The following is a 17,227-nucleotide window of genomic DNA, read 5'->3' as shown; positions in this document are numbered from 1 at the left end:
GTGTGGGGGGGGGGGGGGCACACTTTAAATAAAGGGAAATATGTGTATGAGGTGCTGTTACCTATGTTCTAACTGGTATCTTCTGTCTCCAGATTGTTGAAGGAGCTCTTCCCTCGCTCTGCTGAGCTCTACGAGATAGTGGCGTCTAACCGAGAGAAGTGGAATCGTGTCTCTCACAAATTCACCATCAGGGGACTCCCCAGCAACAACTCCCTGGACTTCCTGGATGAAGAGTACGACATACAGGAGAGTCTGGATGAGGAATATAAGATGAACGGTTGTGTGGACACGAAAGGACTCAACGGATGCTGAACAACCCTCGCACAACGAGAGGACATTTCTTACCCATCGATTGTGTGGAAATTCTCCAGGTGATTTTGCGGTCTGTGTGCAGTGTGATGTATGTTACACCAGACGGTGCTGCGGGGCCGTCCCGGAGCTGTGACGTCTAACCGGTCACAATGATCCACCCTGCAGACCTCTCCGCGCCTCAAATGATGCTTTGTTCATGAACTGTGCAGTGGTGGAACATTCCCGGAGCTTTAGATACCTGCTATTAGTTCCATCAACCAGAGAAGAATGACAGTGTTTTCTACAGGGTGCCACCAAGGATCATGGGGCTTTTCTCCTTCTGCCCACAAGGAACTGGCACTATCTCACCGGCCCATGCGGCTTCTGCGATTACTGATACTGATGGGGGGAAGTTTGGAGAGGACACTGATGTGTAGTAAGTTAATATAAACCTCCTCAGTCATTATATCTGAGCAGAGACACAAATAACAGCGGATCCTGGACCCTAGGCAGCTGGCTACACAGCCTCGTACACCCACTTAGGACACCCAGTTTGTTCCATCCTACCAGTCCATACCCCCATTTCCTGCATTATTTATTGTTCTATGTGCCTGAGATTCTCCCTATGATCTCATTGTAATTTTTCTCACAAGGAAACTAAAGTTGGTTCAAACTGAGCTGCCATCTACATTCAGTTTAGTACATCTTAGAGTCCTGTGCTGAAATCTGCCTTATATTATTCTTGGGAGAAATGTAAAATATAAATGGAAGGTCTGAGCCAACCGAAACGCAAGGAACAAGTGACATCACGGAGGCGTGATCTCTGTGATGTCACTAATTGCTACTTATAGACTGAATATTGGTTCAGGGCAAAATGTCATGTTGTGAGACAGCTGCAGCACAGTGGGTCACTAACAGAACTGCCACACAATTCCGTGTAGTAGTTGTGTAGTTTCGGGCATTTTATCACTGGTTATGTTGGTGGGGGACAATTCCTGCTGCCATCACTGTAACACTGGATCATATCAGTACTATGATGCCTACAAAAGTCGTATAGTTACCTATTGTGCATAATAGAACGGAGATGACTTAGTTGTAACGAGATTGTGTCCATGTGTTTGTCCTGTACTGGATTCTGGTTACAATACGCCCCATAATCTGCTCATTAGTCAGTCAGATTCCTCCGGACATTTGATGATTTGTGGTCAGTTCAGAGATACCCACATCCAGGGCTCTATTTATCATGAAGAGTGAAACGTCGGTTTTACCAGTAAGTAGACGTTGGACAAAGAGATATGAGCAACGGGGGCTTATTCGCTCACATTGCCCCCAGTAGCGCACACCACCCTCCTCTCACCCGGAGGATAAAACGTTTAGTGCCCCAGTCAGTGCGTTATCTAATACACTGGGGCATCCACGTGGCTCTCCAGCTGTGGTGCAATTATGACTGATTAGCAGAGTATGCTGTGACTTGTAGTTCCACACCTGTTTTGAGTGCAGCACCTCTTTATGATCTGCTGGTGACACAGCAGCCATCTCTGACTAGAAGTGGATCCATAGCCATGAGGGGGGGGGGGGAGGGGGGGTCAGGCCTGTTCTGAGTGATGCAGAATAATCAATGAAGCGAGTTTAAAGTGAGGTTTGCTGTATTATCCATTGTACTTGGAGAAGTGTTCAGAAGTAAAGTGGATATAAAGAATGATCTGTATTTTAGTACAGTATTTGGAGTGGGGGCCACAGTGTGATCTAAAAGGGCAGATTTTAGGCTTAATATACCACTGTATGGAATGGCTGGGTCTAGGGGTGATATTAGATGTCCCTCTGTGACAGACGTATAGACTAAGAGCCTGATGCAGAGCAGATTGTACGCCCGTTTATGTAGCATAAGTTGTCCCAATTCGCTCTTCGCGTGCCCACATAAAGTACACACACCGATGCAGATCTGAACGCATCCACACTTGTATCTGCTTTCGCCTGAAGAGGTGTGACGGGGGTTCAGATCATTGTAACGTCGGGCGAGTACACTAAGGGCGTCATTGCGGAATTGCGAGCCGTATTATTTGCGCCAGCCTAGGTGACGATGGTGATTGTATTTATATAAAGATAAATATTGGTACGTGGGAAGAACGTTTATGTCTGCTGTTCTCTATGCAGCCTAATAGCATCTGCGTTATTCCTATAAAAACAAATGTTTGCAACGTTTCTTTGCGCTTGTGACCTGGTTCTGTGCATGTGGGTGTAAGTACACCCGCCGTAAATCAGGCGCATATGCTGTAGGTGACGGGCTGGGCGCATCTTGAGGTGCGTCAGACTCCGCATATGGCTGTAAATTATGCCCAAGTTGTGGTCAGCTTTGCGTCCGGGCTTTAGATAGAATGGTTATTATACCGGTACGTAGAGCCTGGACTGTACCAGGGGAGTGTGTGCTGGTCTATGCCAAGGTCTGCTGATAAGGTGTCAATGCTTGGAGACGCCTTACACAAACGCTCACATTTATGTCTATTTTCCTCCAGTACCAACAGTCATCTGGAAGAGTCGGCCTCACAGAGACTATATTCCCCCAATACTAACGTCTCCAGATTGCTTGTATCAAATCATGGACGCTATGAATAGAGTGTTAGCCCAGGGGGAACAGGAAACAAATGTGCAGCGATATAGCGGAGGAGACAGCGGTCACACCATATTCATTCCTCAGAGACAGGGGCAGAACGAGGCATGGCCTGGCCTCCATGGGGGGGATGAACCACAGCAGCCACACGTGTTACTAGTTCTCGCCTCTTTGCACCTTGGGGTGAAAGTTTCAGTGCTGAAAGTGGATGAGAACCCCCAGCCAAACCTCAACATCTAACGCCGCTGTCTGGAGACCTCTGCAGAGAGGGCGTCCGCGGGTTGGATGCCAGGTGAACCCGTTACGCTCACATCCAGTCCTAGGGCGACCTCTCCTGCCGGGTACCCCCAGCTGCTGCCGAGTCCCCAGCCAGTAACGATGCATCCGCGTGTCTCCATGCCTGTAACATAAAGGGATTAACCACAGCATGTCATTGCCTCGTCCCCTCGCCCCATATCATCTATACAAGGACAAACGCGACAGCCCCCCCCCACTCCCGAAACCCGCAGCAAATGGCAACGATCAGTCTCACTTTGATGAAGGGAAGAGGTTAACAAGTCAAAGCAGTTGTGTTTGTAACACGTTTTCTAAGGGCTATTATGATAAATATACAATGTAGCAATCTGCTTGTAGAACTCAACCCGAATCAAACCATCACTACAGGGAGCGATCAGGGCTGGAATTAGTCAGTGATATTTCTGGACACGTTCCCTTCTATCATGTTTTCTTCTGTTTTGCAGCCTGGCAGTGTGGGTTGGGGAATCCCAGCAGATATGGCAGTAAGGGGTTTCTCCATGAGGTAGGCGGTAATTCTGGATAAGGGTCATTAGGGCACCCATTTAAGGCGTTTTTTTAGGCTAAACGATATTCCTGACAATACAGCCTATCAAAATTCACTAAGAGCCAGTGACATCACTGAGGCATGAGGCACTTGAGTGGGGTCACCACTTCCTAGTGAATTGATTGGCCGATCACTGGTTCAGCCTACAAGAGGGCTGCTTAATTTCACTTTCACATAAATATGGCAGCAAGCACTCAGCAACTTCTGAATGATGCTCTGACACCAGGTGAGTCGTGAGACCGGTCTAAGAGACATAACATTGTTCCAGGGCTAGTATGTGGAGAGGGCTGACTTTACATAGCGGAGGGGTAAAATGGTCCCTTAATGTAATATCTGCTCTGAGTATAAAATAACTGCATAAACTTTATTTTGTCTGAATTTACATACAATAGAATTATCAAAATCATGATGCAGCTATGTCAGCATTGTGCTCAGGGTTAATGAGTATAATGTCTCAATAATATTTAATTAATATGCACTATTAATGTTAAAATATCACATATATTTCAGTTGCTGCTTGTCTGGATCCTGGAATGTTGTTTGCTCTATGGACAGTTACTATTCACCTCCTGGAAAGTCGAGCAGCGAGTAAATACCTGTCTCCAACCAACCCCGACATTAAGTCAGTTGTACCCACATTCATTACATAGGCCCACAACCAGCCCCAACAATGAATAAGCAGCTTTAACATTTTACAACTATTAAATAAGGGGGTTATTTCCTCCCAATAGCCCCTTATTTAATAGAGACTACAAATTTGCATTTATAGTCCTCACCAACCCCACATTACATTAATAGCTCCCAACATTACATTAATAGCCCCCATATTATATGAATACCTCAGACCCCTACTAAAACCAGATCTAGTTACCTCCTGCACAGCACTCTCTGTACTCGCTATCTTTGCTCAGAGAAGAAGGGATATCAGAGTGTTCACTGCTGGTACCGGCTCACTGGAGCTGCCCATATAGAGGAAGAGCGGGGGGAGGAACAAGCCCACCCAGGGTTGATCCACATGGCACATACAATAAGGTGGGGAGTGGCCAACACCAGGAAGCACAACAGTTCTCGGACCAATCCAGAACAGGTCCTTGTGCCACCCCCTCGACCCACCTAACAACCCCATTATACTGGTTTAAAAAATTAAACAATCTGGTTGTATCAAGGGGTGAAGACTAAACAATGGCCTGACTCACCGAATCTGTCATCTGACACCTACAATATAACCACTCACATAGGGTGGAGTATCCAGGGTCAGATTTCGGGTAGGGGCGACACAGCAGTTACTGTGGTCCTCACTCCCCAGTATACAGGGAGCTTTCTTAAACAGAATTTTTGCTAGTTCCTCTGTATGTTCCAGAAACAACAATATTTCCCTTCTCCTTCAGTCGAGTATGATGGATGCTGCATTTTTGTTGGTTTTATAAATTGAGTTTTTGAGGTAAACAAATCAGTTTTATTACTTGTATGAAGCTGTTTGTTGGGGGCAGCTTCTCTTTCTGTCCTGCGCCCTTTTGATTCTAACCCCCGATCCTGGGAATATCACTGTACTACTCTCCATCACCAGAGGTTAATGTCTAGTGTCTCAGACTGAAAGGAGGTCACTCCCCAACCCCAATTACCACCATTGTTCACCTTTATCATGCATGAAACTTTTGTAATTTGCACAGAACTGTTTTAAAGGCACAGTAACATTAACATTCATCCAAACATACCACTGATAGGAAGGGCCAAGCTAGGTCATACTAGGTCAAATGTTAAGTATCAAACCCATTAGAACTGGTATTAACCAGGTTTAAGCAACCTGTGGCTCTTTAACCATTGTGGAACTACAAGTCTCAGCACACCGTGTCAGCCAGTGGCTGCCTAGGCCTGTTGTCATTTATATTTAAAACAGGCGTAATGCAATCTAACATTTAATAAATCAGCCTGTCCTCGTTTTTACAGTCGCACAGAATCCTGTTTATCTGCAGAAGCGTTTAACAGACAGATATAACCACTTGAAATAATGTCACTGGATATTGTGAGGATAACATGGGATGAAGACTTCTCGCTGTGACCTGTCCTCGGACAACACTGACAGTTGTTATTGTGTCACAGTGAGGATACACTGCCTGGTGTTACTGTTGCTGTGTTACTTGTGTATATAACTCTGTAGATAATGTAAAGCAATGTAGTAGTCTGTATCACCTGCTGTGTGATTGACAACTTACTTATAACGTCATCTCTGCTGTTGTTTCTGACAGAAATCCTTGTGAAGGGGAACAGGCTGAATTTTGTTTTTATTTTTCTTGTTTCCTAATAAATTTCATACACTGAGTTTGTGTCCTTCTTTTTGCACCTAGGTGGAGACTGGCTCTATAAAGTAACAATGTTTAAATGCAGCAAATATCTTCTATTCCATACAGTGTATGAACTAACTTCTAAATATACTTCGTATTCTGTAAAAGACCAAATACTTTTGCTGTTAGTTTTCCAACACAAAAGTGGCGTTCACTAATGTGTAAATGTGGTAATATATTTTGTTTTTACGAAAATAGTAATTTACTTCCAGTGTCTACTACCTACTAATATCCCCCTCTGTGTCTTGGGGTACAATACAGATATGTAACCCAAAGTTTCTCTGCACCTCCACTAGATGCCATTTTTGTCTTCCCCCATTTTTTTTTCTGCTACAGCTAGTGGCTGTGGTTTAATTGCATAAGTTGATGTAGCTGGTTAGTGCAAACTCTATTTAACGGGTGGTGGTAAGCGATTTCATTGAGCTTGTGATTTCCACTGCTGTTTGATTTCAAGTGTGGAGTTAGATCCAGTAAGGAGTTGAATCCAGGAAGGAGTTTAATCTGGTAGGTGGCTTACAAAGGTTAGTACTCTCAAGTTCACTGTAGGCTATAAGAAGTTAGGTTAGCCATAATAAGATAAGTGGTAGCAGGTTTGATGATCTCACTCAATGCATATCTTGTCATATGTATGCACACGTGGAGCAGTTGTTCCAAGGTTTATACCCCTGTGAGAAATGTGAGCAATTGGTCTCTTTGGAAACCCAGGTAACTGATCTAAAGCAGACCATTGCAACATTGAGAGAGATTGCCAACCTGGAGCAGAGTTTACAGCTCACCGTTGATGCGTTAGCTGAGCAGGGTGGAGCAGAGACAGAGGAGGATGCACAGGTAGGCAGCTGGGTAACAGTTACTAGGGGTAGCAGAGGGAGGAAGAGGCCAGTTCTGAGCTAGGCAATCCCAGCAGATTTGCCAGATTGGATGAAGATACTGTGAGTTGGGTGAGACTGCTTCCTCTAGCAACCAGGGGAATGGTCTCTCCAGCACAGAGGGGACCAAAGTTACTCAGGGACCCAGGCAGATTGTGGTGGGAGGGGATTCAATTATTAGGAAGGTAGATAGGGCAATCTGTTACCGGGACCGCGCATGCCGAACAGCGTATTGTCTCCCGGGTGCTCGGGCTCGGCATATTGCGGATCGGGTGGACAGATTGTTGGGAGGGGCTGGGAATGACCCAGCGGTTTTGGTGCATGTTGGCACCAATGACCGAGTTAGAGGAAGAAGGGGTGTCCTAAAGAATGATTTCAGGGACATAGGTCGCAAACTTAAGTGAAGGACATCCAAGGTAGTATTTTCGGAAATACTACCTGTGCCACGCGCTAGTCCAGGGAGGCAGCGGGAGATTAGGGAGGTTAATGCGTGGCTAAAAGATTGGTGTAAGAAGGAGGGTTTTGGATTCTTAGAGCACTGGGCTGATTTTTTTGGTCAGTTGCCATCTTTATTGTCGTGATGGACTGCACCTGAATGAGGAGGGGGCTGCAGTGCTAGGGGAGAGGATGGTTAGAAGGTTGGAGGAGATTTTAAACTAGGCTCCGGGGGGAGGGGCAAGCAAGTATTTATGGGATAGACATTGAGAGTAATAAGGAGGAATTTAACAAGAGTTAAGGTGGTGGAGAGGGGGGAAAGGGAAGCATAGCCGATAAGGAGTGGCCCTTTTTAAAGCAAACAGAAATACCTAAGGGAGGCAATAGACTTAAGTGTATGCTTGCAAATGCAAGAAGCCTGACAGGTAAAATGGGGGAGTTAGAACTAGTAGCAATGAATGAGCATTATGATATTATAGGTATTACTGAGACCTGGTGGGATGATACACATGACTGGGCAGTCAACTTGGAAGGCTATTCTCTCTTCAGGAGGGATAGGGCAAATAAAAGGGGAGGAGGAGTATGTCTTTATATTAAGCCAGAGTTAAAACCAAGTATTCAGGAAGTTATATACGAGAATATTGGTGATAATATAGAGGCATTGTGGGTGGAAATATCCAGCGGAGGAAAAAGTTCAGAGAAGTTTCTGATAGGGATATGTTATAAACCGCCAGATATTAGTATGAGTGAGGAAGCCCAACTTCTACAGCAAATTGAAAAGGCTACACAACTAGGTCAGGTTTTAATTATGGTGGATTTCAATTATCCAGATATTGATTGGACTACTGAGACCTGCGGTACAGCTAGGGGTAATAGGTTTCTTAGCACGCTAAAAGACCATTACATGTCACAATTAGTAGAGGAACCAACTAGGAACCAGACTATACTGGACCTAGTAATAACAAACAATGAAGACGTAATATCAAATATTGAAGTAAGGGAACACTTGGGAAATAGTGATCATAATATGGTCTCATTTGAAATTACTTTACAGAAGCAACGGGTATAAGGGATCAACTAGGTTTTTAAACTTTAGAAAGGCAACTTTTAATATGCTAAAGGATTCTATAAAGTGCATAGATTGGGACAAAGTTTTTGAAAGAAAAAATACGGAAGAAAAGTGGTCTGTCTTTAAAATGTTGTTGGAGACATAGACGTATAAGTTCATGTGGCTAAATAAAAAGGTAAGGAAAGAAATGCAAAGTAAGAAGCGTGGATTTAAATTGTTTAAGTCTAAAGGGTCTGAGGAGTCCTTCCGTAGGTTCAAGGAATGTAATAAAACATGCAAAATGGAAATTAGATTTGCTAAATTAGAAAATGAAAAACAAGTTGCAAAAGAGAGTAAGACAAACTCCAAAAAGTTTTTTTAAGTATATAAATGGAAAAAGGATTAAAAAAGATAATATAGGACTCCTAAGAAGTGAGATGGGTGAATTGATAAATGATACTAAGGAAAAAGCAGAGGTATTAAACACTTTCTTTTTTTCAGTATTTACTAGAGAGGAAGAAATGGTAGGAATAATTTAAAAATGGAAATGAAACCGTACCATTAATTAATACTTGGTTGACAGAGGAATAATATTAAGAAAAATAAAGCTCTAGGTCCAGATGGCATACACCCAAGGGTTCTTATGGAGCTAAACTCAGAAATAGCTGGACTGCTATTCTTAATTTTCATAGATTCAATCTCATCAGGCTCAGTACCAAGGAATTGGCGAATAGCAGATGTGGTGCCGTTGTTTAAAAAGGGGACGAGATCACAACCAGGGAACTATAGACCTGTAAGCCTAACATCAATAATGGGCAAACTACTGGAAGGTATTTTAAGGGATAGTATTCAGGATTACTTGGTACGCAATATGATTATTAGTGGGAATCAGCATGGATTTGTGAGGGATAGGTCATGTCAAACTAATCTATTTAGTTTCTACGAGTAAGTTAGTGGGAACTTAGACCAGGGCAGGACAGTAGATGTGGTCTACTTAGATTTTGCAAAGGCCTTTGATACAGTGCCACACAAGAGGTTGGTTTACAAAATAAGGGAACTGGGTCTAGGAAACAACATTTGTACTTGGATCGAAAACTGGTTAGAGAATAAGGAACAGAGAGTTGTGATAAATGGAACATTTTTTAATTGGTCAAAAGTCTTAAGTGGAGTACCTCAAGGTGCCGTGCTGGGGCCACTCCTTTATAATATATTTATTAATGACCTTGGTGATGGTTTAGAGAGCAAATTTTCTATTTTTGCAGATGACACTAAACTCTGTAAGGTAATAAAATCAGAGCAAGATGTAGCTACTCTACAGAGGGACTTAAATAAACTGGAGGATTGGGCGGCTAAATGGAATATGAGGTTTAACACAGATAAATGTAAGGTTATGTATTTAGGGATCAAAAACAAGCACGCAATCTATAAATTAAATGGGATTAATTTAGGGGAATCTATAATGGAAAAGGATTTGGGAGGGCTTGTAGACAGTAGACTTAGCAATAGTGCTCAATGTCAAGCAGCAGCTGCAAGGGCAAACAAAGTATTGGCATGCATAAAAAGGGGCATAGATGCAAGGGAAGACAGTGTAATTTTGCCACTGTATAAATCGTTGGTAAGACCTCATCTTGAATATGCAGTACAGTTCTGGGCACCACTCTATAAAAAAGATAATTTGGAACTAGAAAGGGTTCAGAGAAGGGCGACAAAATTGATAAAGGGTATGGAGTCATTAAGTTATGAGGAAAGGTTAGCCAGTCTAGGCATGTTTACTTTAGAAAAGAGGCGTCTAAGGGGAGATATGATTACTATGTACAAATACATTAGGGGTCAATACAGAGAGCTTTCATGGGAACTTTTTACCCCAAGGACCATACACAGGACACGTGGTCATCCCCTAAGGTTAGAGGAGAGGAAATTTCACAACCAGCAAAGGAAGGGGTTCTTTACAGTAAGGGCAGTCAAGATATGGAATTCACTGCAAGGGAAAGTTGTGATGGCAGATTCAATAGATATGTTTAAGAAAGGGTTAGACAAATTTTCAGCGGAAAAATGAAGGATAGTAGTGGATATAGGGGTAAAAAAAGGACTACAGTATTCGGTCTGGGGGGTTTTCACAATTGAAACAGATTGGCGGTTGCTTACTCTGGATCAATTTCAAATATAAGTGCAGGATCGCAGGAGATCCAAAATAGGTTGAACTTGATGGACTTGTGTCTTTTTTCAACCTCATCAACTATGTTACTATGTTACTATGTTACTATTACCGGTACTAGTCAGGAGCAGAAGAAGTGAAATCGTAGCAAAATTTGGGGTGAATGAAGTTTAGTAACAGAATTAGGCTGCTGCTTTTGCAGAGATTGCACTGTCCCCACTAGACCGGGGCTGGGGCACTGTGGGTACGACAGTTTGCGCCGCACATCTTGAATGAAATCTCTGCGCCTGCCCAGATTGTTAGCACGCGCATTTTCTGACACTTACTCCCATCTGCACCAGGAGGGTCAGGACGGGGGAGGGAAGGGGGTGTTCTAACGTTGGCCGCATATGGTGAAGGTGTTTACACAAATGCTCCCATGTAGACCTACAGAAATGCGCATATACGTCAGTTATGTGTTGTACCTGCTATAGGACAGGTGCAGATATCCGCCGCTGATGATGACTTGGGCACAGTTTGTGACCCTTATCTTCCAGTTCTGCATTTGTATTTATAAATTCTCATTTAATAGAACATATAGTCTGTTAATTATGTTGTCCCACGTGGTTGTGGTAGGACCGAGAACACCCAAGGCCACAGTGCGCAGGTCGACCAGGCAAAGCTTTGTGTGTAAATGCAGGAAAATTCAAATATTTTGTGGAGCAGTTTTGAAAGTTTCGTTCATCTCTAGTCAGGAGATTTTGAGTTATCAGTTCTTGTACCTCAGCCGCATCTGTTTACCTGTGGAGCTTGCACAGAATAATTGCAGACACGCAATATATTTCTATGTAAACAAAGGCGTCTAATTGTTCACCACACATAAGGACACATTTGCAGAACGCCGTCATTACACAGTTTGGACTTGATCCTGGAAAATGAACCTGTGTCTACTTATGTGGGGTTGCGAGGGGTCACTACATAGTGTTTCCACCCACCACCTATATTAACTGTTATGTTTAAGTTTTACTCCTAAAATACTAATAAATACTCGGTTTATCCTTATTTATGTCTATGAGAGTGAGGGGACAGCTGTGCTTATAGTTGCACTTATCTGTGTAAATGGAACCTGGAAAGTGCAGGAGGAATTACATTAAATCTATAGGTCGAGGTCTGGTCTCCACTTCTCTTAGTTACGTGTGAAATACACAGGGATACAATTATTATTATTATTATTATATTTGACTTATAAGGCCCCACAAAGGGTCCGCAGCGCCGTACATGACATATACAGAAAACAGAACCAAGACACAACATGATACACAAATATATACAAACACAGGTGACAGGGTAAAGTAAATAAGGTGGTACTAACTGGGGGAGAGAGCCAGGACAAGGAAGTTAGGAGGAGGACTGATAGATTCACTGGACCCCTAATCACACACTAGGCAGATATATTAATCATCCTTTATGTTTCTGAGCTCACATTTGTATTAAAGAAGTAACAAAGTTTAGTGTACAAACCCCACTGTGAGAGTGGGTGGGGGGGGGGGGGGGGGGAAACATATGGGAAACAGGAGCGGGTAGGAGTGAGGTCCACTAGCAGCCAATTAAATATTCTGAAAGTTGTCACCTGGAACTTCAAAGTTGAATGATCACAAAGTGCCCAGAGACAGTACGAGTTACCCAGACATAGGAATATCCCCACCGTACAGTGATAATAGTGCTCAATACATCTAACAGTTGTCTGGTCAGTTTAGTCTAAATAGCAGAGACAACTGTGAGCTGGCAAGATTTTCCATTCTACGAACAACTGGATGAAAAGTTCTCAATTGTTCCGATAAGTGTATAGTTTAGTGCAAGGAAGCGAGGTGTCTGTAAATGGTTGTGATGTATGTTGTACTGTTCCCTGGTTGTTCCTGGGAGAGAAGCACTTGGCTGGAGTAGCGATCAGATGCCCGCCACGTTCGGCCAAGCCACTTAGAATTACGATTGACGATTCTGAAGTCGATGGGTTGGAGAAGACAGAGTTATGAGGTGCAAATCTGAGGTTGATGAACAAGCGAATAAGCAACACTTATTGAAGCCCCAACAAAGAAACACGAATCAAAACTTTGCTTGCGCAAAGCTTGGTAGCGGTGAAGGCCTTTTACAGGCTGCATACAGACAAGGTCTCTTAGTCCTGATGTCCTTAGTCCTTGACCTTTAGCAGAAGTGCTGAGTGTGCAGTAAGTTCTGAGTGTTGCTGTAGTCAGTGTTACGGGTACACGGCCTTGTGTCATCTGTTGCTGTCAGTGCAGCAAATCCTCACGGAGCTCATTGACTTTTCACATTTTTTCAAACTAAGTATTTAATTGTAGTTAGTCCTTTAATCCCAATATACATTCAGGTTTATTAAGGAGTTTGTCGGGAACCATAACTGCAACCTCTGGTTTAATATGTTCCAACAGATTCTGATAAAAATATTTTTCTGAAAATCAGTTTCAAATGAAAGTAGCCCAGATAATAAGATTACCAGAGACCCCGTACTTGTGTTGTTATAATGATTGTATTATTTATATAACACCAGCATAATCCTCAGTACAATCAGATCATTATATTTAGGCCCTGACTCAATGGAGCTTACAATCTAATTTCCCAAACACAGACACAGGTCTGATTAACCTACCAGTTTATCTTCATACTGAAAGTAAACTCCAATTATATCAGACACAGGCTGTGGGATTGTCTTATAATACTGGATAAATAACATAGTCTGTAATCTTAATGTGGAACTGAATATTAAAACGTTACATGGATCATGTTTAGTATCAGTATTAGAGAAGTCAGTAATGCCCCATGTAGGGCACACAATTGAGGTTTTTAGCTTTGACTAACCTTGCGGTCCTCGCTGTTGGGTGTCTGTCTGAAGAGGAAGTGGTCTGAGTAACGATGTGTTTGCAGATTATAATGTACGGTTCCTGCTGTGTTTCCAGGAAGTTACTCACAAGATGTCTCCAGACAGTGGAATACCTGCACAGGGGTAATTATTAGTACGTTTCTGTACTAATAACACCCTGTTCACCGACCGGCACACTCAGGATCGTCAGGTACCAGATGTTTTGTTCTGAACCACATTACGTATATTTTACTGCATTTCGCTTTTAGCGTTTGTACCGAGTAATCAAAGTTCACCTGTTGCCTAAAGGTAGCGGAGTCAGACATTTTGTGGGATGAACCAACGTTAACGAGAATGCAACAATTAACCTGTACAACACACAGTACAGCAACCTGTATCTACACATTATATATTCATAGCAAAATAATATTAATATGATTGTAGTGAAACCCTTTGTCACATCGATACTGGGGGGAGACTGATTAGAGGACTAAGTAGATTCGCAGCAAACTAAAATGTCCTGGGAGAATTCATCTAATTTTTATTGAAATGGCAAAAAAATGAACCAAAAGCAAATTTATGTATTTTATTTTGTACTCACCACCAACAAAGTGTGTGGTTCTGGCTTTAGGATCAACCCACAGTTCCAAAATCGCAATTATACACATAGCTTTTCATAATTAAATCTGCATTTGGATGTAGTAATGCATTTTTGGATAGTTTGCACGGTCTTGAATGAAATGCATAAAATGTGTAGGAATAATACGGGTAGCCCGTTTTGAAAGCTAGATAACTTGCGTCATCAAATGAAGGGATCCTGAGTTTATTGAAACCAGGATGGGAGAGATATGGACATTATAACAAATAACGTTTAGGGGCCACATTGCTTGAAAGAGGGGACTCCACTCTTCAAACAAGGGTACCCCTGAGTCTGTGGGTGCCAGGTTGGGGGGAGATAGGAAAGTGTCCTCACTTCATTCTGGGGCTCTTAGAATATTCTTTAGTGTAGTTACTGGGAAGAGACGGATCCTCATGAGGTCATTAAGCTCCACTTCCTCCCCCTGCCCCCACTAGCAGGAAAAACTGGGACAGGTAAGTACGTTTCTACTCCTGTGATCCTAAGGACGATTGGGACTTGTTCTTAGTGCCTTTGAAGTGTATGCTGAGGACTAGTCCAACTCCTCTTTAGCACTGAATGGGTTAAAAAATATTCTTAAAAGTACCAGGGACCTGAATAAAATTTGAACATAAGTCCATTTGCGCTACTTAAAAGTGTAAAAACATATATCACCCGGTTAATCGGCATATAATACTTGTTGCCACTTGCACTTGGAGAGGTGAGTCGGGACACTCACAGTTAAGTACATTAGGGAGGGGGTGGATACGCAACTATGACCCATTTGAATGTATATACAAGATTTAAAATCCTGATGGATCTTATACAGGTCAAAAGGCTGAGACTGCCATCTTTTTAGCTGCTGTGACATCACTGGCCCTGCGTATCAACCAATCTACAGAGCAAGTCTGCAAGTCTATCAATCAAAACTCTACCTGCCTATGCTGGTTTCGATATCTGCTGAAGGAAAGACTACCTTTTCGGTGCTTAAATGTGGCAAATAAGATCTATACTTTGCATATTTAACGCTTAAATAAACAAGTATTTAAAGTCAAATGGTGTGTTTTCTAGCTTTCTAAATATTTGGGGTAAATAAGTTTAGACTCTGGAAAGATAAAACCATAAACCATTTTATCGGGCATATAAAGTGAGTTCTCCACACCTCCCCCTAGCCTAGTGTACGTGGTGCATAGTGGGAGTGCTGCCACCCAGTGGCTTTACATCGTACCAAGCGATCACGCATCTGTACATTGCAGGCGCTGATAAAACGTAAATGAAGTAAAAGGAAGATATTGTGCGTCCGCTCCATTCACTTACATTACCCACAACAAAGTGTAATCGCAACATTATTTAATTACATTACTTTTCGGACAATCACATATAAGAAGCTTTAAGAACGTGCATTAAACATATGACCTTATCGCATGTGTATTCAGTGTAACAGGGATGGTCAGATATAACACTTAAAGACACTTTTAAACAGTTACATAGGAAAATGTACCCATTAGTGATTCAAATATTAAACGTGGAATAGTGTTTGTTTTCGGCTTAAATTCCCATCTTCTGATTTCTAATAATTTTTTTTTAATAATTGCTATTGATTTGTCTGCTTCCTTATGCTTAAAAACAAAATCTATGTATCATAAGGATTAAATGTATCACATTGCAGCAACTTTGTTATAATACCAAAGTAAAAATAAACAATTATGGTGAAAAGGGAAAGAGGAGGGGATGTGTGAGAGGTCAGACTGCTTTATTATCAAACTGAATTTATACATGTCAAATCTAAAGTACACAAGTAGATGGGCTAGAACAGTGATGGCTAACCTATGACACTCCTGGTGTTGTGAAACTACAAGCCCCAGCATGCATTGCCAGCTATCCGCTAGTTATCTACTGGCAAAGCATGCTGGGGCTTGTAGTTTCACAACACCTGGAGTGTCACAGGTTAGCCCATGACACACAGACATTAATGAAATATGCGACACAGAAGTAATGATGCAGACTCCAATTTTCCTCTATCACTTCCCTCCCATTGCTGACACTGTACACGGCAGACACGGCAATAGAACCACTGACAGCCATATGTACCCAGCACCATAACTGAGGATGGAAGAGGCGGCCGACTACAGTCCGGGCCCGTTGGACGTGGACGCGTCAGGAGCCGTATCTCTTGGTGGGCTGGTGGAGCGAGACTCAGTGATGGGGAGGATGATCAGCGGCACTAGTGAGCCGCTTCTGATTGGCTGATTGTGGATTGACCTCTGCAGCTGATAGTACTTAACTCATTATCTTGGCGGCTACATTGTATCAAGTTGTGTCCGTCCATTCACATTGCTGAGCTGATACTGTCATTGGACTACTGCAGTGAAGTAGATTCTCATTCGATTTTTAAAGAGGAAAATAACAGATGTTTGGGCTTAATTTAATTTCTACCTGTGTTTTGTATTTTGGTTTCTATTTCATAAAATTTTACATGTCTATGCAACTTTCACGTTTACTATTAACACTTTCCAGACACTATACTGTGTATATGACAACTCGTTACATTATTATGTTGTGTACAAATAGGATAGTGCGACTTCTGCATTTACTACTAACACTGTCATATCGCATCTCTATGCTATCCTGGTGAGTATTAGTATATAATATCATTATACAGAGTGTAGGAAGTACAGATCACTAGTACTGTGTAGGGAGATGATATATATCATTATACAGAGTGTAGGAAGTATAGAATATTAGTATTATGTAGGGAGATTATATTATATAATTACACAGAATATAGGAAGTACAGATTAATAGTACTGTGTAGGGAGATAATATTATATAATTACACAGAATATAGGAAGTACAGATTATTAGTACTGTGTAGGGAGATTATATTATATAATTACACAGAATATAGGAAGTACAGATTAATAGTACTGTGTAGGGAGATTATATTATATAATTACACAGAATATAGGAAGTACAGATTATTAGTACTGTGTAGGGAGATGATATTATATAATTACACAGAATATAGGAAGTACAGATTATTAGTACTGTGTTGGGAGATGATATTATATAATTACACATAGTATAGAAAGTACAGATTACTAGTACTGTGTAGGGAGATGATATTATATAATTACACATAGTATAGAAAGTATAGATTATTAGTACTGT

At 42.0% G+C, this 17,227-nt stretch overlaps 1 protein-coding gene across 4 annotated transcripts in view; it reads left to right on the top strand.

Annotated features, from left to right (window-relative positions):
- Positions 1-6,059, top strand: part of PDE2A (phosphodiesterase 2A) — a 661,195-nt gene extending 655,136 nt beyond the window's left edge. For all 4 annotated transcript variants that reach the window (XM_075198335.1, XM_075198336.1, XM_075198339.1 and 1 more), the window contains one exon: positions 93-6,059. In XM_075198335.1, the coding sequence (XP_075054436.1) occupies positions 93-312 (220 nt within the window). In that variant the 3' untranslated portion in view covers positions 313-6,059. The remainder of the gene's footprint in view (positions 1-92) is intronic.
- Positions 6,060-17,227: the final 11,168 nt, after the last annotated feature.

The sequence above is a fragment of the Mixophyes fleayi genome, chromosome 2 (assembly GCF_038048845.1).
Source record: "Mixophyes fleayi isolate aMixFle1 chromosome 2, aMixFle1.hap1, whole genome shotgun sequence".
NCBI lineage: Eukaryota > Metazoa > Chordata > Amphibia > Anura > Limnodynastidae > Mixophyes > Mixophyes fleayi.
Note: the sequence above shows the minus strand (reverse complement) of the source record. Positions and strands in the feature narration are given on the sequence as shown.